This window comes from Phymastichus coffea, unplaced genomic scaffold (genome assembly GCF_024137745.1).
Source record: "Phymastichus coffea isolate CEN01 unplaced genomic scaffold, Cenicafe_Pcof_1.1 PCOF00056, whole genome shotgun sequence".
NCBI lineage: Eukaryota > Metazoa > Arthropoda > Insecta > Hymenoptera > Eulophidae > Phymastichus > Phymastichus coffea.
Window position 1 is genome coordinate 1,296,684 of NW_026706867.1, and position 19,213 is coordinate 1,315,896.

The following is a 19,213-nucleotide window of genomic DNA, read 5'->3' on the forward strand; positions in this document are numbered from 1 at the left end:
AATCTGTTGCGTACATGGTTGTACGAATAGCATATACATTTTTTTTCTTCTTCTATCGTAATCCAGTACTACGTGAAAGGTGGATGAATTTAATGGAAATCTAATCCGCGAGCACTTTGTTATTCGAAAATGGGAAATTCGTTAATCGTCCCGGCAAGCCAGTTTACCTTAACCTACGTTTACGTCAAGCGAGTTCAATTATGTACTCGAACGAGTAGCAAAGACTCATTTTTTAATAGCTTCGAGCGTTTTCAGCGCGACAAAATTGAATCCAACGACTTTTCAAATATAATGTCAAACTAGAGCTTGACTTTATTTAAGCTTAGTCTTTTTACAAGGTTTTTCTCTTCGCCAAGGCCGTATTAACTAAAGCCTAATTAGGGCGTCTGGCGTCTATTACTGGACAAACTATAAGTAACTTTCTTTCATTTGTTCTTTCAATTTTCTAGGGAAACTGAAAAGTCCAGCTATAATTTGAGGTTTCGTTTTAGTTTTTGTAAGAGACACCGTATACCAGACTAATCTCGTTGATGCATCCACCACACTATAAATAGACCTTTTTCCGACGGAGATTATGTCAGTCTCAAATGAAAAGCTCGTTAAGCGAGTGATGTACACCGAGTTGCATTTAGAAAAATGTAACTTGAGTCTATTAAAAATAACATCAGTCGGTTAAAATTGAAACTGTGGAATGATAGGCGTCATCGATATTTATAAAAATATACGCCGATGAGTTCATTGATTATCGTTTCTGTAAAAAAAAGACGATGAATTGCTTGTAAAAAGCGTACAATGCTTCTACAATCACATCGTCTGCTTAACAAAGTAATTCAATTATTTAATGATTTTGATTATAATTTTGATGGATATTTAATGAATAAAATTATTTAAACAGATGAAAATCTAACCACACTATTACAATTTAACACCGCTTTCTTCTCCCCGAAAAATCTTTGCTTGAAATACCGATCGTTCTTCATTTGTGATAATCTAAGTGAAAGAAAATAAATAAAAAAGCCAATACCTTGTAAGTTAAACGTGACCGCACCAACCAAAAGCAGAAAAGCAAGAAGCAAGCTGAACTGCACTACAGCCTCTACCAAAAAAAAGTCTGTGAACCTCGGTGCACGCGCGCGCGTTTGTGTGTGTGCGTGTGCGGCAGGTGTGTACAGGGACCCTCACGAAAACGCGTCTAATCTCCGACTGACGCTCGCCTCGGCGCGTCGACTATTTCGCACGTGACTCAACACTCGCTGTGTTTACCAGCGCCACGCGCATACACTGGAGCGCACCAGTTGCAAACTGGGTCGACTGCCACCGCCGCCTCGTGTACTCTCTGTGTCTCTCTTCTAGCAGCTGTACACTTTTTTATGGTGATCGATGCAATGAACTAAGACGACGAGGATATCGCTTGCATCGACGCCCTCGAGGCCGATTAGTGGCTTCAATCTTTCGTTCTTTCTTTTTGTGGCGATGATGATGATGATGATACGCGATTGGTAATTGAATGATCATGCTTGTTGCACTTTTCACGATAGATATTTTCAAGCTGCTGCTGTTGAACGATCTACACTCTCAATAGCTTATTTTCACATCACGTTCTCAAATCTTACAGTTTCGTGGGCGAATTAATGTGTTTTACGAGATCGTACCAGGTCAACTTTCAAAAATAGCCTTTGATGCGTATATACTAACACTGAAAATGTCCATTTGTAAAGGAACGTCTGAACGCGACAGATTTGTAAATCGCAGCATGCGATGATGAAAATAAAGAAACCAGAGAAACCAAAGAAAAAAGAAGCTAAACGCGCCAGGCGAAGTCCTTCGCGTCAAGTATAATCATGTCGAAAAATCGCGTAATCAGGCGTAATTGAAATGAGCTTATAAGCTCAGTAACCTCGCTGAAGGTATGAAACTAGTTTGGAGTGGCGCACGAAACTGTGTCGCGTCGTATAAAACGAACAATGCCCGTCGTTTATTTATCGGTGTCATTCGATTAGAGGCCCGCTCCATTTAAATAATTAGGAAAAAAAGCGCGACAGGAGCGGATAGAGGCGATGATTACGTCTTGATTGCAGTTTCACGCTCTCGCCTCATTCTGTTAATTACCGGCTGACCGTTACATTGGGCTTCCTTCTTTTTCTTCGACTGCAGCCCCTGACCGGTCCAAAGTCACGTCGCCCGAGGCGTTCGTCAACGCTGCAGCGTGTATTATTGTCACTGACGCATTATTCGGGACGCAACGTTGCGGCTCGCGATAATTGCATAGTGGCTTGACTGGAGTGTCTTGAAAAATCAATTATCGGCGGCTTTCGAGTACCGTAACGATGTCGCAATCGACAATTCCATTTTATTTTCCAAGTCTGATCTGTTTTCTCAACGATCTGCACTCAAAATAACGAGCTGAATATCGTGCCAAATATTATCGGAAAGAAACGTTGAATCGAAATATCGGACAGACTCGCGATACACGTGTCAAGCATTCGCGCACGTCGCTGTGTATCTGTAACGAGGCACAGACGATAAATCAGAGCGAAAGCTTGCGAAACTATAACGATTGTTGTTCCTGATAATCGTATCGACGCACACGAGTGCTTCGTGCAATAAATTTCTAAAAACAGTTATTCCGTTGCTCTATGAAATATATGAAATATCCGCTTTTTTTTCAGGGACGTCAAATCGTATTCACATGTTTCGCCGACAACAACCGCGCGCAAATAATCGATCGAAAATTTATATCAGCCCGAGAAATTCATTACGCATCCTTTCAACGAAAAAAAAAAAAAAAAAAAAAAAAAAACAGAAAAGAAAAATGCCGTATAATTTCAAGCCTCCTTTGTCAGAGCCGAACAAATATCGTACACACGCGAGCTTTGCAATTCAAATGGGCGTTGTTGAAGGAGAGTGTTGAATACGAAGAAAAACACAACAGAAATGATAGAATGGAAGAAAAGCACGAAGAGCACTTGTTGGAAAAAATGTATCAAAGGCCTCATTGAAAGCGCGTTATTTTTTTTTTCCTACCAACGAAGAGAATATTTTAAATTTTCATTTCAAACGAAGGATTTTCCTTCTGCCTTTACGTTTTTATCTGTGAAGATAAACGTCATACGCTTCGTACGAATTAATTAAAAGGCCACTGGAGCTGAAGTACTTTGAAACTCGACGCAATTAAGACCTTCAATTCCTGAAATTTGCCCTCTAGGAATAAAAATAAACTTTTTGATTAAATTCTCAATTTATAGCTGCTTCTCTTGTTTTACAACATCTATTTTTGAATAGCAGGCCCTGCTTGACTTTGAGCAAAGATGTTACCCCAAGAAACATATCTCTGAACGAGTGACCCGTAGCCTAACGTACGTAAATAAATGCACTCAAGCGCAATGTCAATAAATTCTCTCGGGACGCCTGGGTGTATACCTTAGGTGTATCTCGCGCGTAGCTTTTGAAATCAAAGCAACGAAACGCATGTTACAAGTCCTTCAAATAAACAAAATTTCCCGTTATATAATATTCGCGATAATTTAACTTTAATGACAATTAAGGTGCTTTCTGGAAGTGGCTGACAATTCGGTTGACATTGATTCAGCATTGAATTCCTAATAACTCAAGGTAGCTTCGAAGCCAAACCTCCGTCGTGTATCCTAAATCACCGTTATCAAAGCATCGCCGCGAACATTCACAGAGCGACGTTTCGAAAGCATCGAAGGAGCGAGAAAAGCAGACGCAAGAGACGCGTCAACGGTCAGCTGATCTCCCTAGACCTACTTTTCAGCAACTGCACCCGCACCCACGCTCTGACTGCCCTAAATTTCATTCGAGGTCGCTGCCGTCCCTCCACGTACATCTTCCTTCATATATAGTACAACGAACGTGTCTCGGCAATTGGACAAGTTTTCCTATAATTTTCGTTTTCTTTTTGTCAAACCTTGTCATAATTATACTTCCTTCGAGCTGCTATTTACGTCTGCTTTAGAGCTTCTCATTCGAATTTTAAGCTTGAGGCAACGCGAGGGCTAAGCAATTAAAATTAGGAAAAAGCATCATCAACTTCTAAAAATTAATTTTCCAAGCGAAGAAGAAAGCTCAGCTTCCCAGCGCGTAATCAAATTTAACAAAGACTTGAGGCGTTTTTATAAAAAGCTCTCTCTCTCTCTCTCTCTCTCTCTCTGCTTTTTTCTTTTTCTTTTACATAATTATTGTGAGCTTTCTCTGTGCACAAATCACTAGGCCGCTGTATTAACATCCACACGGCGGCAAAAATTAACGAATTAAATCTCACGAAAGAAAGTTCTCCCGCTGTAGAAATGCATACGCGATATTGTAATCAATATACCAACAATTCCTTTCTCCGTCTCTCTCAGCCTGATCAATAATCGCATTTCACTTATAATCAATTCCGAATTCAGCTTTGACGGATATAATATCATCCGAGATATCGTATTCCATCTCGAAACAGCTTTTACACCGTGTAAGATGAAACTCCAATGACAAATTTCACATTTGTTAAGATAGCCAGCTTTTCTATATCATCTGTATAGTTGGATCGAAGTCGATCAATAAAGTAAAAAAGAAAAGGAAAAATGGATACCGCCCCCACCCTATCGTTTCCGCGTCCGCGACGAGCATTCAGTTCCAATGAATAAAACATCATTTCCGGATCGTCGGATCGCGCAGGAAATGCAATAGTATCGTCAAAGACCAATGGCGTTTAATCGAGCACTTCTAAATCAAACAGCTGACCAGCAACCGAAAGAGTAAGCGTGGAGCTACCTGTTTTTCGCATACACACACACACACACAAATTAAGAAAACGCGCACGATATATTCACGTAATTCTCAACGAAGTTCAATGTGGAAACTCATTCTCGTTCTCTTTCTTTCTCCTTGCAAGGCCGAGCACGTCGTCGCATGTGCATTGCGACACGCGGGAAAGCCTTTAACTGTTTTCTTTTAACGCGTCGATTTTAATCCACGCACGCACGCCGTGTCGCGTAATTTTCCAGTGCTCCGTGCGAGATACGCTTTTTAGCCGTGCGCAGAGGAAAATTCAATCTGCCGCCGTGGCGTCTCAATGTGACGTCGATTCATTTGCGATGCTAATTTGATTCGGATCGATATTCGAGTTCGAAGTCAGACGAAATAAGCGAACGCCTTACTGCACGGTGTTTTCGTTAGAAAGTTAACATTTAAATATTGATGCGCCGTTGTAAACAGACGTCTTTTATAACCGAAAAGACACGTTGCCGCATGGAAAAAAAGAAAAAGAAAGAAAAAAAAAAACACGCGGGCATTCCCAGCTGCAAAATGACAAAATGGCTTACAAGGAGGTTCCCACGCAAGAACGGCAAATTAATGCAGTACACGTGAATGTTGAGTCCGTCGGTCGTTAGCACCTCATAACACGTATCACCTCTCTCTTCCTTCGGCCCCGGAACGCTACGTTTCCTAGAGAATCGAATCATAGCCTTAAATGCCCTCCCTTTGTAAAATGTTCGCTCGAAATTCATTACTCGCGTAATGAAAGGGAGGAGCGAATTTTCTTCTTTTATTTTTCTTTCCACGGTCACAATTGGAAATTTCTTCTCGTTCTCACAGAATCGCGAGCTGTACATGCACACCTCTCAATTAAACATGCAGCAGATGCGAAATCTTCTTTCTCTCGCTCGGATGCAGCGACGGCCTCGCGAACTGACGTCACTCTCTGCGCACTGCGTGAGATCATGGCGTCTATTTTTTTTCATTGTATAAACAATTGCGCAAGAGCGTATTTGACTTGGAGATCTGCGGTGCACGTGATTGGAGGTGTGCAGGCACTTGGCTTTTTTTCTAATTTCAGAAGAGAGAGAAAGAGAAGATAGTGTTATCACGTTGTTATTGATCGCGAAAGATGTTTTCGATGTTTTAACATTCGTTACGTGCATGTATTTAAGTAAGTGGAGTTTGTAATTAATATCGTTTTTCGATTATGTTATCACGAGATTTTAAAGCTTCACTCGATCCGACATTTCACTATCCACAATCACGAAGTGGAAAGCACATCAGCCTGTTATGTAGGGCGATACGATCGGATCGACTATAATCACAGGGTGAGAATCACAGTGTCATCGCTTTATAAAAATTCACTATCGTTCGAAAAAGCTTTATCCGTTCCTCCCTCGGTAGATAAAATAAGGCACGATTGCGTGCTGCCGCGAAAGAATCTAAAAGAACATCGCGAATCGTCGCTTTCGATAGAAAGGGAATTGGCAGCCGTAATCGCAGACGCTTGCAAGGAAAACTCCAAAAGAAATTGTGCTCCCTGTGCTTGCGCGACGACGATGAACAGGAGCTGATGCACTTTGGCGGTAAACAAAGAGTCGACGACGAAGTTGCGCGCGCTAGCGCGGCGATCGATCGGCTGCTGCTGCTGCTGGCTTGGCTCGAGCTTCTCATATATTTATATATATGTATATATATATATACATGTATGCGCGCGCGTCTGTGTACATTTATGTGTATGCACGTGTATATACATAAAAGAACGACGAGCGACGCTCGCGTTGGAAAGAAAAATAGCGCTGCACTCCGTGTAACGGCAATAATTCACCGCGTGGACGCACCAATGGCAGCGCAGAAGTGTTCTCGAACGCGGAAATTGCACGCGATAAAACGCACGACTGCGAGCGCTCGACGCGAGCTTACGGGTGTCGAGGTGAAAGCGACGAAGAATGGTCGTCGACGAATGGGGTACATCGTCACATTGGTGCGGACGGTAGGCGCGCGCCAAGGCCCGCTTTCCTCGCGCAGCAACGTCCATTGTTCGCAGCGCGAGGGAGCGAGCGAGCGAGCGAGCGTCTAACTGGTGGCAGCCTAGGCGAAGCCTCTCGCGGCGCGAGCAGACGAGTAATAAGCAAGAAGAAGCTCACCTCCGACGGCTGCTGCAAGCCAATGGGAAAGCTACGCGGTCAGCTGAGGCTGTCGTACAGACGGCAGCCCGAACCGTTCCTGACTGGCTCGGCGGAGCACCTTGACGCGACGACGACGGCGACGAGTCGAATGGTCGAATGCGCGCGCTCGAACCTCCCCACCGCACCACCACCAACACCAGCAGGCGGCAGCAGTGCGCGACCGAGTGCTAGCAGTTGCATCGAGCGAGCGAGGAAGGTTTCTCGCTCTCTATGATAGCCGAGTCGGATCCACCTATATTGCCTCCGGCTGGATTTTCGGTGCGGGCCCGCGCACGCGAGCTTTTTAATGAGGGCCGGGTGCGATGCAGCGAGCTTGCCGATAACCTTCAGCGCGAGGCTTGTCCGTCAAAGTTCTCCTTCGTCCAGGCATTGTCTAATCGATCCGAACGACCACTACGATACAGCCTTATTCGTCAATTGGCGATTACAGGGTCTGAGGAGCAAAGATCGATAGGAGTCGATCGATCGGATTTTCAGCGGCGTATATTTAACGTAGCCGCGGGAGTAGGCTAAGCTCAGCGGGCAACAACAACAAAAATTGCCTCACGACAGGCGGTACATAAGCAGAGAGAGAGAGAGAGAGAGAGAGAGAGAGAGAGGGCTGAGACACACACCGCGAGCCAAGAGGAGGGGTGCGCGCGTATAGCTGCATCGACCGAAGAGCGCGCACGCTCTTTCTTTCAACATAATCTGACCTACAATCGTAAAGGACCGCGTAGTGGATGCTGATCCACGGACGCGGCCCGCGAGGAGTGGCCTACCGCGATCGGCGACCAAGACTCTGCACTCGCTACTGTCACGGCCGTGCGCCCATCGAACAGGGCGACAACGACGAGGTGGTCGCGGGCCGAATATTCGTGGCGCACAGCTGTTTGTCCTACCGCGCCCACGCGGATGAGCAGTCTCAGGGACGCGACGCGTTTACATACGCCTGACCCTGACACTGTGACCCTTTTCTCGACTGCTCGCCTGCTGTATATCCATCGCGCGCTTCCGAGGAATGGCGTTACTGGCTTATTACGGACAGCCTCAAGCTTGGGATGACCTTCCGCGGCTAGCGGCGTATTTTAGAGACACAATGGACGTGTCGTGGTTAGTACGGCGAGCAGCCTACCGCGCGCGCTTTTGCAAATTGATGGATATGCCGCAACGTGGATATAACTTGCAGATTTTCCAGGGCAAGTCGCGTGGGCTTTGGCTGCTAACAAAAGCTTTTGGGATTTCCAGCTTGGCTGCGTCTATTTCCGAGCGTTTGCCCCGAGTAAGCCGGAGATGGAACGCCATAAATTTAAAAATCGAGCCGCAAACTCAACGAGCTGCAAAAATGAGTGGTCGCGATAAAGGTCCAAAAGTGACGACTGAACGGGCAGCGCCGACGATTAATAGAGAGGGTGGGAGAAAGAGAGCGCGAGGCAAGAAAACGCCCCGGAGGCGATCTCGCGAAAAGTAGAGCAGCGGCAGCTGGCTGACCGACCATCGTCGCCGCCACCACCACTGCGCGCCCTTTCGCTCGTTGCAGCATCACGCACGTCTTCCCGCAACGCTCCCTCTCCGCTCTACACTTGGACTCTGCCGCGCACCACAATGGATTTTTCCTTTCGCCTAGATTTTACTCTTTTGCGCTGCTCGCAAAATTGCGTGGAAGTGAAATTCTGTTGAACGAGGCGGATTTTCGTTGCACGCGCGGAGATTATCTATCGGGGGAAGAGGAGATTAACTGGGATTTAATTTGTGCGTAAAAAGCCATTGCTTTTGATTTAGCGGGATTCTTAATTGGCCGTTCCAAATTGCGATATGGCTTGAGTTCTGATTCGTCGTTTGCATTTTTAGACAGACTTTGCCAAAGCTTTTCCCAGTTACGAAATATGCGATATACAATTAGACAAATCCATGAGAAGCAGTAACGTGAAATTAGCGCGTCATCGTTTACCCAACATTCATCTGAAAAAGTGAACTCGCGACTGCAGCGAGGAAAAATAAAATTTAAATCAGCGGCAAAGCTGTTGATTGCCACGGGGCATCGACAGAAATCATTGCCGCCGAGACAATGTGACCCTATGTAACGACGCGTTAGTCCCTCGAGGAGGAAATCTGTGCGCCACGTTCCGCGCGCCATATCGCCCTTGATCCGTTTACGGCAGTGGCAGCGAGGCGAATCGCAAACGGGATTAAACAGAGAGCACGTCGTCCACTTTTTCACTCGATTTATCTTATCGTCGGTTTCGAACAGCACACCCTTGAGAGGAGCCTCTTGCGTGTGAACGTCGCACGCGCCGCGCCTCTTTGGGGAGATGTATCTACGACAAATTGATATGGCACTATAGCTGCGTTCTTTTCGCACGAGGGTGCGAACAGAAGATACCTTCTTTTGTTTTTTATATTAAAACACTCTTGCTCGTTTTGATCAAATGACAGACTATATTATAACTGCTGCTGCTTATTGAGATAACTCATGGTACTCGGTATCCAGCATTTATCCTTCAATCAAGTCCTAATCCTGTTTAACGAATGAATTTATCGTATTGATCCCGTTGTTTCGGACGCTTATCTGTTTTGTTGTACGATTAATTTCTAATTAATTATACATCAAGAACCAATTTTCAGATTTTTGATAAAAATATTACGCTACTTGCAGTTGTTATTTACACTTGTATGCCCTGCCTAAATATACTTGTGTTATTTGATCCAATAGATCTAGCTAATCTATTGATTAATTTTTGTCCACTACGAGTGATCTTTCCTCAACAATCCATTTTAATTGAATTTTTGAAAGGACATAACATATTATGACTGAGAAAAATGAGAGCAACATAATACACGACATTAATCTTACTTTAATCAATAAAAAAAAATCCATTAATGGTTGACAAAAGGGAGTGTGCAAATCATGCCGTCACGTGAACTGTACCCGCACTTCTATTCATAGTTGACCTTCTACGCTCATTTAAAAATGAGTGATATTAAAAAATGATCCTATTATTTTTATTTTATGTGAAAAAAATGTTATTATGCACTATTATTAGAGCTCTATTATTATATCTATTATTAGAGGTTGTGTTTATGAAAAATAATTTTAATTAACGCGTTAATTGATGAATCTTGTATTGTAAGAATAAGATTGTTAGGTGAACACATCACAAAGAGCGATTGTTATAAGAAATAATCACAACAATTGTAGACTCGTAGCAACACAAATCGAAGGTTTAAATCGGGATTTCATAAGCATTGGCAAATCGATAATTTGCAAATGAATACACCGTTGAAATACGAATTTTAGCGCGGGTTCAAACAAATTAAACATATAAAGTAATTCCCCACTGTTCTTTTGTTTTGTCGAAAATATACTTTAATTTTAGTGAAAAATTATAAATTGACGTAAAGATATTAACAAATTGTAGACAATTTGTAGATAAAATATAGTTATTTATAATTACAATGAAACCATGCTTTTCTTACTCTATTGTCATTTAATAGGAAGGCTATTTCTGTTTTGCTATTAGCTATAATTAACGTCATGAAAACTTGCTACATATATGTAGCAAGCATGTCTAACTATAAATTTATCTTTTAGCAGAAGCTTACCCAAATATTTCTCAATGTCAACTTTGTACAATTTTTCGTCAATGTCGTTATTAGAACCATTTTATTTCCTACCTTGATATTGTTTATTATCTTTCACAGGTGGACCATTCAAACAATTATCTAAAACTAAAATTTACTTTCATGTTTTATGGAATCGATCTTTGGTAATGATTGCCATTTATATTGCCTACATTTTATATTGCCTGGATTTTATATTATAAAATTATAATAATTGTTATAAAACATATTATTTCTATGTATTTGATTTTAAAGAATATTTTATTTATGTATTTTATAAATTACTTCTCAATCCACCCAAAAATAAAATGTATGAATCTGAAACGTATGCATAAAAAGTTTTACATGACTATAATTTAATTTTTATTTTGAACCATTAAAATTTTAGATTTAAAAAATAATATAAACAACAACAAACATATATTGAACTGACTCTAATTTGTCATTAAAGTAATTTTTACGCAAAAACTTTACAAGAATCAATTGTTTATAAAAATTCAGTTGAGCAGAGAAATTTATTACAAAAGTTATTTTTTACTTTCTATGTATTAATAAAAAAATTAATTATTAATACTAAAAGTAACTTTTCAAAAATGCTGTTTCTTCTCTACTGTCAGCTACCAAAACATAAAACCATGGTGTACCATTTTTAACTATAAATTTTTCATCCTGCAAAATTTCACATAAAGGTTTATCAATGTCTATTCTACACGGTTTCTTATTGATACCTTCAAAATAAACATGTAATTTTTTAATTTGATATCGTCTGTCACTATCCCATGCTGGTGGTTCAACAAAAAGTTCTTCTAATTGTTCTGAAATCAATGTACTTTCATGAAAGTTTTGTATGAAATCAGTCTGATTGTTTTCAGGATACGCAAAAATTACAGGCCAAACTAACATATCACGATCGTCCAAATGAACATGTTGGTTATCGTAAAATATATCTGAATAATCTAATTTTATATTTCGAGCTTTAATGATATTTTTTATTTTTTCTTTAGTTTTGTCAATATTTTTTTCCTTTATATCTTGCAATCTTGAATCTCTCATTTTTAATTTGTTACTTTTCACAGCTTGTGTTCTCAAGGTAACAATTTCTTTATTTAATTCCTTGATACTTGATTCAATATTTAAAATTTTATCACAATAACTTATACACTGATCATAATCTTTGATATAATAATAACATTTAGCTGCTGTATGCATAGCCTTTAAATAATTTGGTTTTAAATTAAGAGCCTGCTTACAGTCATTTAAACTCGATCGATAATTTTGCAACTTGAATTGAGCAAGTGCTCTGTTGTTATACAACTGAGCTAATAAATCTTTATCCTCACATTTATTTGAGATCCCTTTTGAAAAATTGAGAATAGCTAAACGATACTTTTTATGTTTATAATTAAAATTACCATCTTCTTTATAACTTTGAGCTAATTCATTTGGTGTGTTATATTCTTCACTATATTTTAATAATTGAAGTCCTTCTAAAAGTGGAGACATTTCTGCTGGATTTTCAGGCATCTTTGTCATGAAAAAAGGATGCTTTTCCATTTCTTCTTGCCATCGATCTTCTGACCATCCATCTGTATAAACCTTTTTGTCAAGACTATCTATATAATCTTCAAGTTCTCTATCAAGCTTTGCACTCAACTCTAGTCTTTCAGCTTCTGTCCATACTTTTTTCTCTGACGGGTTATTTTCTTTTTCACTCATATTTGATATTCTTAAAAAATATATTCGTCTTGTTTTCAATTGCAATTTGAAAATAAATAATATTAATTTGAAATTTTATTTTGTTTACCTTTAATTTAATTAGAGGTTAACTTTTCATTACCAATTCCTAACACTTGGAGAGACTATAAAATTAAATATCAAAACACTATTTTGAATTAGAAAAATATATCATAGTTTTATAATAACATTTTTCTCAATGGTACAATAGTTTTTCTTAATTAACAAATTTTTCTGTTGCAGCTCTTGTAGTTTTCAATCTATATCTATATATATGTACACATGTGTGGATCTACTGAATGGATCTTCCTGGACCTAGATAGTGGATCAGATCTATTTTAGAGAATATAAAACGACACCACTTTGCTATTGGTAATCGCAAAGTTGACTGCAGCGCCAAAGCGGACGCTCAGGGAAATTGACTATGCAATAAAAAAAATGCTTCATAAAACTTTAAATAAAACCCATGACGATATCGTAACGTATATATTGGATGCTCCTAATAACGTTTTTTCGTGTAACCTCTGTTTATGAACATTTCTATCTTATAATAAGCAACAAGAAGTGCTAGTTAAGACTTTAAGTTTTTTTTCTTTTTTTCTCTTTGTCTCTTGAACTAGTAATCCGCATTTATAATGCCATTGCCTTTATTTGTAAAGAAACATTTTAAGTATTAAAAACAACAACAATAATATTTAATAATAAATCCGCAACACTTCTACACTACAAAATGACGCTTCTAAATTCCAAAATCACGCGAGTGACACGAGTATACTGCAGCTTGACGCTTCTGAGTTGACGCCGCCGCTCAACGCAAAAATAATTCAGTATTTCTAATTTCGCGCGCTCTTATTTAATGGTCATGCTATATAAAAACCAGCGTTCCATGAAATTCTTTCAGTAGAGTTGATGCAGTAGTGTTGCGCTTTCATGATTTATGAAAAAGCTTCACTTTCTTTACTACCTATAAATAATTAAATATTAAATTCATACTTCATCTATTTAGCACATATTATAACATTCAATACACACATCATACAACAAACTTTCTAAAAGTGTTTAAAAAAAAAAACCATTCAAATGCGAGAATAATCTTTGACAAGCGTGTATCATATTGTTTAAGAGCTGACGCTGTATATTTGCCTTATTTTCGTTTCATTATGTCAGTGCAGTTTAAAAATCTATTCTTATGCTTACAATACAAAATTTAAATACCAATTGAAACAATTTTTTTGAAATAATAATTTTGTTAATAATGATTACGTACAAAATAATGAAATAATAAAATATACATATAAAAATAAACCACAGCAAAATAACAATACTTATCGACGTAAAATAATGAAGCAAAAATGTTCTTACATTTCCCACCGTCACTTGCTGTGTAACTACACAATAGAAATTATAATGTTTGTTACTATTGCTAATTGCGATTGCAAGGTTGATTTAATCTGACTTCTCACGAATTGCAAAGTTGATTGTAAATATCAATGTAAAAATTTGAATTTTATCGACTTATCGATTGGCTAGACCAGTACAATTATGATTAGCATTAAGGACAATTTCACCTTCAATATCCAAGATCTTTGAGTTTATTTTAATGATCTTAAAATATTAGCTAATGATACTTCAAAATTAATTACATTTGTCATTTTAAAGTAATACTATTTTATTATACAGTATCGATCCCAGTGTAATGCTAAATACTGCAGTCTGAAAATGTCGAAGCACATCAGAAAATTTTTGTTTCCTAAAATCTTAATAAACATTTTTCTGTGTATAGAAATTGAAATCACTGATGAAAACCGAGAAACACAAAGCACATTAGTAGAATTTAAACTGAACATAATGTACATAGCTTATGCTACAATAAATAATATCGAATTGTTCAATACATGTATACTATAGCACAATCGATAGTAGTTACACAACTGAATAAAATAACAAAAGTTCTTTTATTGACGTTAATTTCATAGGCGGTAATTGTGGTTTTATGAAAAAATTGAATGTATGATCGGTATATGTATCCAATACTCGGCCCTTTTTATAATATAGTCATAATAAACTAAATATTTTTATGCAATAAAACAAGTTTTCATAGGTTCAATAGATTCATTAGATTAGTATTGAATTAATTATTTTGTTTATATATCACCGAAATTTATTCAGTAAAAAAATGTACCAGATAGTGGGTGGGTGCCGGTTATGTAGGAACATGTACTCATCACATATGATTTTTAGGTTATGATCAAAATATTTGGTTATATGTACATACAAACAGAAAGCAATTATATAACACTTACTTTGATAAATATTTATTATTCTGTATAAAAATCAATAAGATGTGAAATACATATATTGTATCTTGTAATTTGAAGTTTCAGTACGTAGTAATAAATGTGTTCACATGATGTCGCTCAAATCGCTGCAAATTGTTATGAAAACGTTAAACTTCAGCCGTTAATTAAACTGTCAATACTGCATTTTCTTACACCCGTGGTTTCGAGTTTCAACCATATAGAGATATTGTCGACGGGAGAGGGATGGGAGAGAGAGAAAAAAAGAAGCACAACAAATACAAACATATTGAAACGTGAAACCGCGACCGCGCGATGTGCGTGTACACATTTTGATCATTTTAAACGAATAAAATTATTCAGTAGAACGACTGTTATAAATATAATGTGCCTGAATAAATAGAAAAGTGGATCAACGAACGAACCGTTCCAAATTAACTTCTACGCTCTGAGTACTCGACGTTATTGTGCGAAAAAAAAACAGCTATCGCTAGACAAGTATGTTTTTTTGGCTGGCTTATACACGTAAATAGAAAAGCGTAATAATATGTTAAAAACAGAAAAAATATGAAAATTGCAAGACTCTTTCATGTCATGTATGTGACACAATTGTAACCGATAAATGAGCATTCAGATGTGCGAGAAAGTGTTTTTTATCTGACATTGATTCGTATGTTTTCATAAGCTGTTTCAAAACCTTTCTCTTTTTTCCAGTTTCACCCACGCATCGTGTTGGCCATACGTATATACGTGTGCACCACGCTACTCAGTAAAAGGAAATATCCGGAGGTCCTATCGCAATAGTTCAATGCTTTGTAACTGTGTAGGTGGTATTGCCTAACTCTTTTCCATATGATCTCCTAATTAACTTCAACTATTCAGTTCGATTTTTTCTCTAAATAAATATTTATTGAAAAAAATTACTAGAATAAAGCTACTATTTTTCATTTAACTCATTAAGTGCTGGCAGTGATGATAGTTTTACAAATGAAGTTTCTTCAATATCTGTCAGATACTAAATTTATAAAATAGCTCTCAACGTAAATATAACAATAAAAGTCTAACAAACACATTAGCTGAATTCTGAGATATAACTAATGAAACAAGGTATCTATAAACATATAAAAATTTAATTTATTTTTAAGTATGTTAATAAATAACAATAAGTAGTTTTATCTTTTCCAGAAAATAATTATCAGCAAAATTAAATAATAAATTATTAGGAATTATAAAAATGCATTTTTCAGTACCAGATACTCAAGAGCTAATTGATGAAGCTGGAAATGCTTATTTAGTAAGTTCAATATTACAATGAAACTTTCAAATTAAAAATAGACAAACACTATTTCTTCATATAGTGGAACATACTTTTATAATAAATTTACTTCATTGGGATATTACTTGCAGGGTTATAATGTGCACATTAATGGGTTATTCCATTGTACAGTCCGGTATAAGCAGCTCCATAATCTACATGAACAATTATCAAAAGATATGGAAATACCTCTGCCACCTTTTCCTCCAAAAAAGTTTTTTCCATTAACAGCCAATCAGCAAGAAGATAGGAGATTATTACTTGATAAATATATTCAAACAATTGGTCAAAATACAACTATCAATAGTACAGAACTGCTCAATGGTTTTCTATTAAATGCTCAGTTGGAAGGTGCAGTGTATCCGATTGAAGATGAAAATTTAGACATATTCTTTATGAATGGGTCACAGGTCAACTTGAATGTAACTCAAGCTGAAAACTCTGGTAAAATTTTAAGGGTAAATATATTGTGTAGTTGCTTTTAATTATCATACCTGGATTATTTTGTTGTATTTAATCTAATAATTATGGCCTATTACAGAAAGTATGCAAACATATTAAATTAGATGATAAATTCCATCAATATTTTTCTTTATTCATTGTTTACCAAGATGAGGGGAATTTTGTTGGTAAAGAATTTCTTTAAAAAATCTTATTTACAAAATTTCATTATTAAGTTTTATATTGAAATTAATATTTTATAGTCATACGAAAGCTGGAAGAATTTGAGTCTCCGATTATAACACAAAGGAACATGCATAAAATTGAGACAAGAATAATTTTAGGGAAGTGGTACTGGAATATTGAATTTGATTTAGATTTACTTCAAGATTCAATAGCTTCAAATTTATTGTACAACCAAGCAGTAGCTGAAGTAGAAAGAGGATGGGTTCTTACATCAGAAGAAATTCATCAAAATTTGAAAATTCTAAAAGAGCAAAATCAAAAAGATGAGGTAAGTCCATAATTAGTCATTAATATTTCGAAAATTCAGTGGAAATGAGCATTATTCATTTATTTTAATGAAAATAGTTGTAAAAAATATTTTGTTTCAGTTTTTAAAAATAGTTAGATCACTAAGATATTACGGATACATGCAATTTGCACCATGTATGTGTGATTATCCTCAACCTGGTTCAAAAGTCTTAGTATCAATAGGAAAAAATGAATTGAATGTAAGGATAACATCACATGAAAGTAATCAAGAAGAAATAGGATTTAAAGTTACCAGAATGCGTTGTTGGCGAATAACAACTCTTCAAGAGGTAACGATTTGAAAAATTGAAAAAATAATTACTAGAAAATTTTTATTTTACTAATGTTACTTTTAAAATTTGTATTTATTATAGGGAAATGATAAATATGAAGATAATACTGAATGTAATCTTGAGTTATCTTTTGAATATTTAATGGCTAAAGACCATCTGCAATGGATAACAATATCTTCTGAACAAGCTATATTAATGTCAGTTTGTCTACAATCAATGATTGATGAGCTTCTATTTAAAAGTGTTGGGGGTATTAGAAACCTAGAATTAAAAGGGAAATCATGGACTTATATATCAAGAGAAGGCCATAGTCGAATTATTACAGGTTCCCATTCTACAGAAAACAAAAGTGTCAAGGTAAAACAATTTATTACAAAAGCTGTTTGCAGTAATTAATAACATAATTTAATTTATTTTATAGGAAAATGACGTTACACCTCGAGTAAGAGCTGAACCAATTATAAGGAAAATTACAGAAAGGTTTTCATCTGCTAAAGTAAGAAAATCGAGCAATAATAGGTCTCCAATAGCACACCAACAGGGAAGAAGGAATGGTGACTTATTAGAGAATAATGCTTTTTGTATGATAGGAGACGATGACCTTTAAAGTCATTTACTATTTATAATTAACAACGTTGCCATATTGATTTATGTTATTTATTGAATATTTCAAAATAATAACGTAAAAGAATGAAACATTACTCTACTAAATAATGAACTAACATAGATGACGATTCGTTTAATCCATCAGTATGATTAAATTTTTGGTTCATGGATTATAGAATGATTTTTGTGAAACTAGTATTATGGGTTATAAAATATCGTGATGTGAAACGAAAACCGTCTGTAATATGCGATCCGTGAAAATGTTATTTCCGTGAATATGTACGTAAAAATAATTACGTAAAAAAGTTCACTTAATTGTTTCAACTAACAGAGTACTTATGTGGAGTATATTTTGGCGATAAGACAGTCAAAGCACTGGAAATCACTAAGATATTTTAATAAGAAGTTATCAAATTCTTCTAATAGATTCATAAGAAAAAGAAATAATAGTGTACGTTGATATGCTAATATTGTTTGAAAACATACTATACGAAGACATATTTTTTATAAGAATATTTTAAATGCTAATGGAGGCGTAGGTGTTTTGATAAGTTTAAATTAAAGTTATACAATTTATTATGCTTTGGAAATTCTTATTTAACAACTTTAAATAAAAAAATTTCTTTAACCTCATCAAACTTAGTAACAATAAGTAATGTATGTGTCATATGTTATTTCCAAGTTATATATTTATATACATCGTAAATTTAAATATTTTTATATAGAATATAATTTTTTAATTTGTAAGTATAATTCACTTCCAAAGTTAATTTTATATTCTTAAATTGATTGATAAAAACTCAGTGGCCAAATATTTATAGGAAGGATAAGCTATTATTCTAATTTCGGACATTAATAATTTTTGTTTGTAAAAAGTGTGCATTAAAAAATTTATTTGATGCATTTTATATTACCTTCATTGCAGTTCGATTATAGACAGAATTCAAATATGAAAAATGTTGACTTGAAAATGTGCATTTAAACTACCTCACTTATAAAAAATTATCAATTTAACTAATTATGTTTTTATAGATTCAATGTTAAAATAAGCAATGCATTTATTTTGTAAAAATAACAACCTAAAGAGATTAAAGGATATGTTTACAAAATATGTATTGTAAAAGCATAATTCGAGACATATCATAAATGTTTTTATACAATCTGTAAACTATGATGTGATGTGTTATCAATGATTATAGAATTTGTTATTCATTTATAAAGAATTATAGCCATAATTAAGATTAATTTTATGAATCTCGATCAAACTTATATTAGTTAACATTTGCTTTACAATAAATTCATGTACATAAATATAACACAGTATATAAATAATATGTAATATTTTTGAACTGCTGCGTCTATATTATTCAGAAGGTCAATAAATTTATACGTATTCATTAATAAAGTTATGAGTTTTTTGTACATTTTAGCAGAATACCTTTG

At 36.2% G+C, this 19,213-nt stretch overlaps 2 protein-coding genes across 5 annotated transcripts; one reads left to right on the forward strand and one right to left on the reverse strand.

Annotated features, from left to right (window-relative positions):
• Nucleotides 1-10,902: 10,902 nt before the first annotated feature.
• LOC131666111 (DNA polymerase interacting tetratricopeptide repeat-containing, protein of 47 kDa) lies at nt 10,903-12,588 on the reverse strand. The gene is made up of 2 exons (XM_058938504.1): nt 12,355-12,588; nt 10,903-12,276 (listed from the first exon to the last, which is right to left on the reverse strand). Exon 2 carries the CDS (start codon nt 12,264-12,266, stop codon nt 11,124-11,126), a length of 1,143 nt encoding a protein of 380 aa, XP_058794487.1. The 5' UTR covers nt 12,267-12,276; nt 12,355-12,588; the 3' UTR covers nt 10,903-11,123.
• Nucleotides 12,589-14,815: 2,227 nt separating this feature from the next.
• On the forward strand, nt 14,816-19,104 carry LOC131666096 (sorting nexin-17). Of its 4 annotated transcripts, XM_058938473.1 has the most exons (10): nt 14,816-15,079; nt 15,296-15,404; nt 15,543-15,688; nt 15,767-15,875; nt 15,989-16,354; nt 16,438-16,525; nt 16,601-16,851; nt 16,952-17,161; nt 17,246-17,521; nt 17,586-19,104. In XM_058938473.1, exons 4-10 carry the CDS (start codon nt 15,816-15,818, stop codon nt 17,769-17,771), a joined length of 1,437 nt encoding a protein of 478 aa, XP_058794456.1. In that variant the 5' UTR covers nt 14,816-15,079; nt 15,296-15,404; nt 15,543-15,688; nt 15,767-15,815; the 3' UTR covers nt 17,772-19,104. The 4 variants fall into 4 exon arrangements, with proteins under 4 accessions (XP_058794456.1, XP_058794455.1, XP_058794452.1 ...); XM_058938472.1 differs by having other exon boundaries at nt 15,296-15,688; nt 15,752-15,875; XM_058938469.1 differs by having other exon boundaries at nt 15,296-15,688.
• Nucleotides 19,105-19,213: the final 109 nt, after the last annotated feature.